General features: G+C 35.2%; 3 protein-coding genes across 10 annotated transcripts; 2 read left to right on the top strand and 1 right to left on the bottom strand.

Moving 5' to 3' along the window:
* The first annotated feature begins 73 nt into the window (after nucleotides 1–73).
* On the top strand, nucleotides 74–6,632 carry Zmynd8 (Zinc finger MYND-type containing 8). Of its 8 annotated transcripts, none has more exons than XM_078183048.1 (8): nucleotides 233–835; nucleotides 911–1,046; nucleotides 1,773–2,219; nucleotides 2,381–2,699; nucleotides 2,774–2,954; nucleotides 3,050–5,026; nucleotides 5,117–5,409; nucleotides 6,209–6,632. In XM_078183048.1, exons 3-8 carry the CDS (start codon nucleotides 1,813–1,815, stop codon nucleotides 6,245–6,247), a joined length of 3,216 nt encoding a protein of 1,071 aa, XP_078039174.1. In that variant the 5' UTR covers nucleotides 233–835; nucleotides 911–1,046; nucleotides 1,773–1,812; the 3' UTR covers nucleotides 6,248–6,632. The 8 variants fall into 8 exon arrangements, with proteins under 8 accessions (XP_078039169.1, XP_078039174.1, XP_078039173.1 ...); XM_078183047.1 differs by having other exon boundaries at nucleotides 5,117–5,480; XM_078183043.1 differs by lacking the exon at nucleotides 233–835 and adding an exon at nucleotides 74–177 and having other exon boundaries at nucleotides 5,117–6,632.
* Nucleotides 6,633–7,100: 468 nt separating this feature from the next.
* Rps8 (ribosomal protein S8) lies at nucleotides 7,101–8,690 on the bottom strand. Its single transcript, XM_078183127.1, has 5 exons — nucleotides 8,600–8,690; nucleotides 8,153–8,283; nucleotides 7,707–7,958; nucleotides 7,490–7,619; nucleotides 7,101–7,257 (listed from the first exon to the last, which is right to left on the bottom strand). Exons 1-5 carry the CDS (start codon nucleotides 8,601–8,603, stop codon nucleotides 7,148–7,150), a joined length of 627 nt encoding a protein of 208 aa, XP_078039253.1. The 5' UTR covers nucleotides 8,604–8,690; the 3' UTR covers nucleotides 7,101–7,147.
* Nucleotides 8,691–9,080: 390 nt separating this feature from the next.
* LOC144471245 (N-alpha-acetyltransferase 30) lies at nucleotides 9,081–10,571 on the top strand. Its single transcript, XM_078183122.1, has 3 exons — nucleotides 9,081–9,535; nucleotides 9,769–9,944; nucleotides 10,209–10,571. Exons 1-3 carry the CDS (start codon nucleotides 9,334–9,336, stop codon nucleotides 10,524–10,526), a joined length of 696 nt encoding a protein of 231 aa, XP_078039248.1. The 5' UTR covers nucleotides 9,081–9,333; the 3' UTR covers nucleotides 10,527–10,571.
* The last annotated feature ends 358 nt before the right edge of the window (nucleotides 10,572–10,929 follow it).

Here is a 10,929-nt window from a genome sequence, read left to right as displayed (position 1 = left end):
GATGTATACGTGCAGGCGTATTTACATCGGTACACGAGTCCCTTGTGCCCGTGTTATATACATACGTTGCATACATTTACCGGATAGTACACATATACTCGTGATCAGTGTATCATGTAGAGAACCGTCGATCCATGTAAAAAAAAACTATCTAGAGAGCAGCACTTTATTATCTATGTATGTAAATATGAACATAAATTTTTAAGACTAACTCATAATGCAATCCTATAAAAATATGTACGTAATAATTTTGTCCGTGGTTTTGCCGTATTCAGTGTTTTTATTCAAAATCATTATGGTACCTGTTACCATGTAAATATATAGATAATCAATCATTTATATTTCGGACATATTTATTCGTATTATAAATACGTACACAGATGAAAATAGTTGAAACGCTTGAAATTTTTTCTATCGCATACACACATCGTAGAGAAGTGAATATCGTGTTGAGAGGTACTGATTCAGAATACATTTACTACGAGATATTATTTCTGCGGAATTACATAAAACTGTCCATATAGGATACATAAAGAATAAAATGTATTTATGCTTTGTTCAGAAGATAACCTCTTCGAATGAAAAAGAGATTCGGGGCATTATCATTGAAAATTGATAATTTCTTTGAAAGTTATGTATATATTTTGGTTCGTGTATAGTCACGTAAATAGATAAACAAGTAATTATTGAAATTGCATGTATACTATTTATACATAAGCGTATATAATGTACATTATATGTATATGATAAAACACGCACACGCATACATACATAATATATAAATACATTTTATATAAATATATATTGTGTATGAATGATATGGTTACGTAAATGGGTATGTAAAAGAAGTATTTACATAATAAAAGTACAAATATTTATCAAAATGATTAACTCTTTCTGTTTTTAATAGCGTATACATATGTATAAGAAGCCACGTGATTTTATTAGTTTTAAATATTATTGAGAGATGGAGACACTAGCAGATGGAAGGCGGGCATGTCAGAGGGGGAAGGATTGCTCGTGCTGTTTGATGTAATGCCGTGTTAGTAAGTGATATATGTCGTCTATCCATGTTGTTTAGAATTTACATTACAAGTGGTTTATTTGACCTCTGGGAAGCATCTGATAAACTGTAAACTAAGTCGAGTCCTTTTGCTGCCCTAAAACATAAATTCATATACAAAATCTATAAATGGTAATTGTTTTGTCTATTTATTGGAGTAGAAAATATATAATTAAAACACTTTTATAGCTATCATAACTGTATTCTAAATCATACTATTATTAATCAGAATGTTCTGGATTGATTTTAGCAAAAACGTGTTTAACGGGCTTGCATATTGCAAATTTTTTAATGCATTGAATTATTTACAGCCTATGTTGCATAGAGGCCGATTATATAGACACCAATCTCAACATTTTTTTTGTGGTATCACTGTCATCATTAAAAATTACTAATATATTCTGATACACATAAACATCCATTAATGCTTAATTTAGATGCTAGCATTCTTACTGACCATCCAAGATGTTTTTTAAAGTTAATATGCATTTTTTATTATGCTTGAATTTCTTGATTTTGTCACTTATTGTACCACAGGCATGTATAGAAAATTTTTCATTACATCGTTTTTCTGTGAAATTTTTCCACTTCATTTTTTCTAAAAATGGTTGACTAAAATGAAAGAAATAGCCAGAAATTTAGTTGTACAATGTAAAACATACATTTCCCAATATTTATATGGTTTCTAATTACTATGTTCTCTGTTTAGATGTCAAGTAAATCCCTATTGAAGTAAACACATGCAATGAATGAAAATGACATCCACAAAGGCTGAAGGAACACTTACAAATTCTTTACAGCAACAATGCCCGGTTACATCCAAGACAGAAAATTCTAAATCTGTGGACACAGAAGTCAAAGATGAAAAGGGCATTGTGGATGCAGATACTAAGAATATAATTAAGAAGAAAAATGAAGCTACAGACTGTGATGCAGAGAAGATGGAAAACGAGGAAGAGGTGATTATTCTAGAAGGGAATAAGGAAGAAATTAAATGTAACATAGATAAAGTAGAATGTGTTCAGAATATAGAAAAGTCAGATGTACTTACTCCTGTGTCAAAAAACAATCCTAGAATTAATAAGAATTCAAGCACAAAAGAAACACCTACTATCAGAAGTGCAAATAATTTAAAAAGAAAACAACGGAATTTAATGTGAGTGTAAATCGATTCTTCTTTTGATGCTTCTCTTTAACATGTTATTGGCGTATATTTTTTCACATTATTTAATTCAATGCAATTTGGTGAAATTAAACTCTTGATCATTTTAGATAAGTTAATATTACTGTAGAGAATTTTTTGAATTAACATTGCAGTGTTCAAGAGTCAGAGTCGCTCTCAGAAGAAAACAACTTAAGAAGTAAACGAAAGAAAAGAAATACGAACGATAGATTCTGTTGGCGTTGTCACAAAGAATCTGTGGAGGCCCATTGTAGCGCGTGTCCTCGGTCATGGCATCGCAAATGTATAGGAATGCAGTCGACGTCTATCCAAAATTGGATATGCGGGGAGTGCGCAGCTATTTTGCGGGCAGAAAATGCGGAAACACGTTCCACAGCTATGGCTCAATTGTCGGTGGATCAATTGTGCTTATTATTAAAACATGTAGTTGAGAGGATGAGAGAGTATCCTGGCGTGCGTATTGGTCTCTTATATCTGTTCATGTCTTGTTGCTTTGGTGACATTATACTCGAACATCTTTGTCACAGTCGGAGCCATTTTGGAAACCAGTAGAACTTGCGGATGCTCCAAACTATATGGATTATGTGGTGAAACCGATGGATTTAAGCCTTCTAGAATCAAACGTACGTGCCAAGCTGTACGGCAGTACAGATGCGTTCATGGCCGATGCTAAGTGGATACAACACAATTGTATTGTATTTAATACATGTATGTAATGTATATTGTAAATTAAGTTAAGACAACTAAACTGAAATCAATATTGGTAATTTGAACAATTAATTTTAAGACGTAATATTGCTTAGGTGGTGGCGTATACACGGACACATCGAAATTAACAAATGCAGCTAAGCAGATGATTAAATTAGCTCGTCAAGAGGTTTCCGAAATCGAGGCTTGCCCCGATTGCTATGCTCATGGAAGGAACCTGCCGCGACCGCAGCCGTCATGGTTTATCGAACCTTGTCGTCGCCCACATACTTTAGTGTGGGCCAAACTGAAAGGTTTCCCCTTTTGGCCGGCCAAAGCTATGCCTCGTATAAACTCTCAAGGTTTCGTAGACGTACGTTTCTTCGGAGAACACGATCGTGCTTGGGTACCACCGCGAGATTTATATTTGTATTCCGAAGATCCACCCGTTCCGTTACCGCGCAAGAGAAAATTAGACATGGAAGAATGTGTACGAGAAATTACTCGACATTGTCGGAAGCTTGAACTCGTGTTCGGTCAGTTCAAGTTTGCGCCCCCCAAAGTGCAATATAATCCACACGATCCTATGCAAATTAAATTAATGTTACCAAATTACGATCCTCTTCGTTCGAACAATTTTCCACCATCGGAATTTTTAACTCCTAAAAAGAAACCGTTCCTAAAGAAACGGCAGCACGTGAAAGTAACAAAGTCGCAGAGTGATTCTGAGAAAACGGACAATTCTGACACTGAAAACAAGACATCGATAGAGTGCGATCCAAGCTCTGAATATCACAAAGTCGACGATAAACTGCCTAAAGTACAAGACCCCGAACGATCAAGTGAAATCGAATTGATCTCAATTTCAAGCAACGGTTCCAACACATCTATGAATTCAAGCGAAACCACGGTGAAAGAAGAGGACATGAGTATAGATAAAAGTATGTTAGCAAATTCAACAATGAACGAAGAGGATTCGAAACCAGGTTCAAGTAAAAGTGTAGTCAACGCAAATGATGGAAATGAAAAGGATGTGTCGAAAAAGGTCGATTCGAGTAAATCAAGTACTGTAATAACGGAACAAAATAATAATGCTGGAAAGTTAGAGAAAGATAGTAAGATGGTATTAGAAAACTTACTGAAAGAAGAAGTAAAAGACGTTGGTAAACAGCCGGCAGATGAGGTTCACGTGCTCAAAAAAGAATCGTCTCCGTCAAAAGTTCACGGTAATAAAAGCGAAACAAATCAGTGTTTTACAAACTCATTACAAAAAAATAATTTGAAGGTGTCGAAGACGGTAGGAAAAGTTTATAAACCAAAAACCAGAATGGTTGATAAAGTAAACGCCGAGAAAGCTTTGAAGTATTCTGGAAGTGAAGAAAGTCAGATTTTAGTCAAACAAATCGACGCAATGTCGTTGAAGGGTTCCTCAAAGCAACCTGACAATGATGTTTTAACGTCGTCATCCGTTTCGATATCGCCTACCAACAAAACTCGACCTAGTGACGCTGAAACTGCTCAAGCATCTAAACAGAACTCTGCATTATCAACTGCATTACTTTTTGTTATAAATAATGGTACTTTTGATGGTACCGCGAAAAAATCTGTTGGTAGCTCATCGATATCCGAGAAAGAAAGAATCGATGATGGTTTAACAATTCAGCAGAGACAATCGGAACCGGTACAAATCTCGCATCCAAAAAAGGAGAGCAAAGCTCGAAAGTCACTTCCTAAGACTCGTGCTTGCCCACAGCTTATTCCACACTCGTCAGCAGCGAGTTTGTTGTCGAATTCGATCGACTCTATAGTTTATAATATGCCTACACACCAGACAGAAAATAGTACCGAGTATCAAATGCTTCCTCCGGAAGCAGGGCCAGTGAGTGCTCGCCTCTATCATGGTGCTCAAGATTTGGCCAGGAAAATGGCTCAGTTAATGGAAGAGGCGTATAAAGAAGCAGCTCGAGGAAATCAAAATAGTGAGAGTACAACGTCGGAGAATCACCAAGCAACTGTCCATTTTCTACGATTGCAAATAGAACGTATGAGATGGCAGCATCAACAACAATTAGCTGAACTAAAGCACAATACCGGTATACCATAATATTTTCAAAAAAATAAATATGTTGTTTTCATCATTGTTTCTTCTATGTCTACATATAAACGAAAATTTTCGGTTTCAGATCGAATATTAAGGGAAATGAAAGCAAGTTTGGAAGCTGAAAGGCTGCGAGCTATAGAAGAAACTCGCAAAGAAGCTGAAGAGGAGAAATTGCGTTGTATTGAGGATATTAAACGCAAACAATGGTGTGCAATGTGCGGTCGTGAAGCAGTGTTTTACTGTTGTTGGAACACGGCGTATTGCGACTATCCTTGTCAGCAGTCGCATTGGCCAACGCATATGAGAACATGCGCTCAGAAACCTTCGTTCACTACTATCGTCACCAGCTCTGCTGCGAATGCGAATCAGCAGCAGGTGATGCCACGACTTATGATAAATACTCAACATGTGACGTCAAATATATGGAGGGCCTAGAGCGCATCCGTGTAAGTCCTTGAAAAAATGGAGTCACAATTTTCAAGCATAAACTCTTATCTCAGAACTTTTTTCGTAATACCCTAATACACTTCATCTCCATCGCCTTCGCATTTTGTGTTTACACGTAACACAAAATAATACTTTGTACGACAGTTTTTATAATGTAAAAATGCAATCGACAAAAAAAAAATAAAGAATATTTATTCACAGAGCCTACGTGCGCTAATAACACGAGTGACTGCCTTTATTTCGTTTATGTTTAGTCGATGTTAAGAAAGTGCAATGTTATGAGTATTAGAAAAATCGAAACATTCAACTTACACTGGATATGCTTTTGGACCCTTCATACTTTTTAAGTTATCATTCCAATAATCATATGACAAAGTAATTTACTAACACATTGGCGTGTACAAATTTTGTATATCTTAAGGGGCTGTTCTCGAATCTTCGCAGCTTAAAATTTGCTAAACTATATTTTTTTTTAAATTGGATAAATTATAATTTAAGCCAATAAATCGGTCGAATTGTTAACCTTTTGAACAGGGCAACAAAGATATCTGATATCAAATGATTTTTGTTAAATAATTCATTATGAGTATGTACAAAATTTTCATTTCTTTTATTACTTGGGATAAGATCATGGTATTAGCTGAGAAGTCAGAATACCCCCTTAATGCATTACTTCGAAAATCCGTCCGACGTGTTATAATCAGGTAAGAAACTATTACGGTTTCAGAAAAAGAGTCCACATCAGTTATCAGATCGAGCTAGGTGACTAGTAACAAAGAAAGATACCAAGCAAAAATGAAGTAGAACACTACATGGCTTCAGAGTGTGTTGCATATCAGGAAAACGTCAATACATTGGTTTATGATTTATGCGAATACAATATTTTTGTGATATATGTAGTTGATCGATTAACGTGTTGAAATATTCCTAGAGAATATTGAAGTATAATGCTTTTCGTTTCTATTATTCTAAAAATATTTTGTTTCATTTTGTACTTGCGATCGACTCGTCAGTTCTATTGGAATCGATAGAAACAAGTAGGAAGGATAAAAAGTTAAAATACTTTCCAGTTTCAAACTAACCGTAAGTAGTCAGTAAAGAGTACATGTACAAACGTATATATACATATACATTAATTTCAAAATCAAAACGATACTATGAATAATCGTGCTGGCAGAATCTATACCCTATCATGTAACAAACTGTATGAAGTATCAGAATCTGTATCCTTATTCCATGACAAACACGAGATGAATGATTTCATAAGGAAAATTATATTTAAACGATTATTAAAACGAATAGGATTTTAATTTAAAGGTTGACCGAAAAATTAGAAAACTACCTACGTACGTTATTTTATGTATATACATAAAATTGTTAATTTTCATACAGACTTATAAAAGTGATGTATTCTAAGACATACTGAATATGGAGTAAATGGATAAGTAATGAGCAATAAATAAATACATATTACTTTCTACTGATTGGTTGTATGAAATCTATATATTATACAAATGATAGTGTGAACTTACTTTAACTTGATTACCCGAACAAGAATTCAAAAATATGTATACAATGTCGGGTTTACTTTTATAATTGATTTCAAACTTTTAGTCCAGTTTTCGTTTTATATAGATTTCTTTATTTTCTTCCCATGGTTACATGTTTATTTAGCTTTTTTGCTCTTAATCTTTCTCATATAAAATTCAAGTTCCTTTCCTTCGAGGATGTAGCCATCAGCGCGACCACATTGTCCAGGTCGACTTGCTATACAAGCTGAAAGAAGATTATCATTTATCAAAAATTCCATGACATTACAGTATTGCAATTTTAAATTTGAAAAAGATTGATTTCCTTTCATTCATTAAAAAATCATATTGTAGAAAAGGAGATATTATATAAAGATAAATAACACAAGATATTATAAGTTATATAAAAACGATATCAGCATATTACACAGAGAGTCTAATATCAATTATACATAATATAGCACACAGATGTTTCTTACCAAGTACACGTCCTGTTGCAAATTGCTCTTCCAGAGCAGGTTCTACTTTAGCAACCCTTTGTCTTGTTTTGTATTTAGATTCAGCTTTCTTTGAACGTTTCTTATTTAAAACTTCTTCCTCAGCTTCGGTCTGTCACATATTTATGCTTGTTCAATTTATGTTTCCCTTAAAATATTCTCGTCTTGAGGACTCAGAAAGATCAAATCGATCACTTACCAATTTTGCACCTCTCTTTCGACCAAGTGGCAAAACATAATGGCTTTCGTACCATTGTCTGAAAGGTGTTGCATCTATCGTGACAATTGCATTCTTCACTAAAGTCTTTGTTCTCACCAATTCATTGTTCGACGCGTTATAAACAACATCGATAATACGCGTTTTCCTTGTGGTGCACTCCGAACCCCACGAGAAGTTTCCTGTGTCCAACCGAAGTGCTCTGTATTTCTTATTACCTCCTCGTGTACGTACCTAGTTTGAACAAGGAAGAAAAGGCATTTCTGGATTAAAGTTATTTTAAAACAAATACACTCTAATGATATCCAAATTGCTTTCAGTACGCTGTGAGATTAAAGTCTTCAAAACTTTCAGAGTAGGTAAAGGTATTCATCATTCCAAAAATCTAATAACATATTATTTTAATATAAAATATTATTCAATCATACCGTATGAATACGTTGTGCCCCGAGTTTAGTGTTTGCAGCTGGACGTCCTAATTCGAACTTCCTCTTCTTTCGGATAGGTTTCCTTTTCCCACCAGTCGCTCGTCTTTTATGCCAGTGATCACGAGAAATACCTGTAACAGAACAATTTCTTTGTATTTGATTTTCGTAAAATTAGACGATACAATAAATAATGAAAAGAACCGATCATTCAAAGAATAACATACACACGTTGTCGTATACACAGAACAGTGACAAAGTACCAGTCACAATGCCGATAATAAATAAATTTTAAAGTTGTTATGATATTTTTATCAATAAAATATATACGTCAATTAAAGAAACACAGGTATATATAAACTTGCAAAAGTTGCTGCTTACCAATTTTTAAAGAGAAAACACGGATTGAAAGCGATAAAAAGACAAACTATATAAAATCGAACGTCTTACCCATCGTGCCTAAGGTCCAAAAGGAACTTGATGTTACAAAATGCTAGTTAGGCTTGCTTTACTTCCGGTATTGCGAGAAAATCCAACGCCCTCTCTGAGCGGTAAGTGAAAATACAAATCGCAGTTGATGCGTATGAAGTGTATCGGCGACGAAAGTCATGCATATGCTATGGGTGCGTAAATATTTATCTCGTATACAGGGTATTCCAAAAGTCACTTGTATTTGGGAAATAAGGAATTCCTAAGGGCATTTGAAGTAATTTTTTTCTTTGCAAAAATTTTCTTCGAGACTTTCGTAATGAATTATTAACGAAAGACACTGACCAATAAGAGGCGCGCATCGCGTTGGCGCGTCAGTAATTTTAATTAACATCGTACGAAACTTAATATTTTCACCGAAAGAGGCGCCAGCCATACACGCATACAGCTGCATCTTGTAAAATTATTGTTTATGCTTTAGTGGTAGCTGTTATCACAGAAAATTCAATATGGTGCCCGTTGTTGAACGGTTTATGTCGGATATTCGGATTTTAAAGTAGAAATAGTATCAATAGGTGAATTAGTTTACCGTAATTATGAAAATTCGATTGAAGAACGTGTGCCGCAACGAGAAACTCTGATGGCACATCAGCGTTTTGTATAGAAAACTAAAATTAATATTATTGAGTCATCCTGTACATACTACCCTTAAGAAGTGGAATTCGGACAACAGAAATCTAGGAAAATTGAGAAAAATGGAAAGCGTACAGTTGAACAACGTTACAGACACGATCGAATCGGAAGCTGAGCCAAGCAACGTCGAAGAGGGATCAGAAAATTCTGTAACCGATATCATGAATTTAGACATTAAGTTTCGATTGAGTCTGACAACTAGCGATACGTACGAGGAACCACGTACAAATGGAATGCCTCGACAAGGTCACTTCAACCAGCACGGTACGATAAATTCATGTTTAATTGTTGTTGTATTACTGGCAAGCATTTATTGTATCATAAATAAAACGAAAGTGTAATAATTGTTGAATGTTAAGTAACCAGGTCGAAATATATTACAATATCAAGTTTATACAGTTCGTGCGGTTACACGATCATTATTTAGAGTTACTGATTCAATATAAATTGTATTTCCATCCATTTATTTAGATTCTGTTATTGTTATATCTGTTTAGACGAAGCGAAAACCTTATCCTCAGAAAACGACGACAGTAACATCCAATATGTCAGTTACTCGAGTGAACTACAGATGCCCGATATCATGCAGCTGATACAAAAAGATCTCAGCGAACCTTATTCCATTTACACATACAGATACTTCATTCATAACTGGCCAAAATTATGTTTCCTGGTAAGTATATCTATACGAATATTACAAACGATTAATGATTATCTCTATAGAAAGCTTGATCTTTACAATTTATATTTTAAGAACAAGTCGCTCACGCATTCTACCTATTCGCGATTTTATGTTCAAAATATAAGAATCGACATTTCAGACGCGACAATAAGATGCAACAAGAAAGTGTAAGAACTTTTAAGACAGTTTTCGTTGGATTCCTTTGTATTGCAGGCATAGAATTTACAGAAAAACTCTTGCTTTTTGTTCGTCAAGGCGATGCATGGTGACAAGTGTATCGGTGCCATTGTCTGCAAGTTGGATATCCACAGAAAGGTGATACAACGTGGGTACATAGCCATGTTGGCCGTTGACGTGAAATATCGAAAACGGAAAGTCGGGTCGAATTTGGTAAGGAGAGCGATACAAGCAATGATGGAGGACAATGCGGACGAGGTGGTATTGGAAACGGAGATCACCAATCGTCCGGCGCTACGTTTATATGAGAATCTAGGTTTCGTACGTGACAAACGATTATTTCGGTATTACTTGAACGGTGTGGACGCTCTACGATTAAAATTGTGGCTCAGATGAAATTCGTCTGTATATTTGTGTCAATAAACGTTACGATGATTTCAACGTTGAACAAGGAACGATATGGGACACGCGGGGAGAGAGAGAGAGGGAGAGAGAAGAACAAAGATCATTTGTATTTCAGAGCACCGAGAAATGTTAATGCCAGAGAGATTACGGATTGTACGCGCACAAAATACATTTGCATTAGAGCTGATTTAGAAAGTAAATTTAATTAATCAAGTTTTCCTTCGCGCTTTACATTGTTGATACGTTGAACGTGATCGCCGACCGCTTCGTCGAAATATGATTATTGATTCTGTTTGTCGCGGTAATTGTTACGTATCCATTAAATACCTTTGGCATTAACTTGTCGCTCGTATCTGGATTATACGAGGCTAGGCGAAAACAGCAAAGAGAATAG

Source organism: Augochlora pura, chromosome 6 (genome assembly GCF_028453695.1).
Source record: "Augochlora pura isolate Apur16 chromosome 6, APUR_v2.2.1, whole genome shotgun sequence".
Taxonomy (NCBI): Eukaryota; Metazoa; Arthropoda; class Insecta; order Hymenoptera; family Halictidae; genus Augochlora; species Augochlora pura.
The sequence above is the reverse complement of the archived record's forward strand: the minus strand, read 5'-3'. Positions and strand labels throughout refer to the sequence as shown.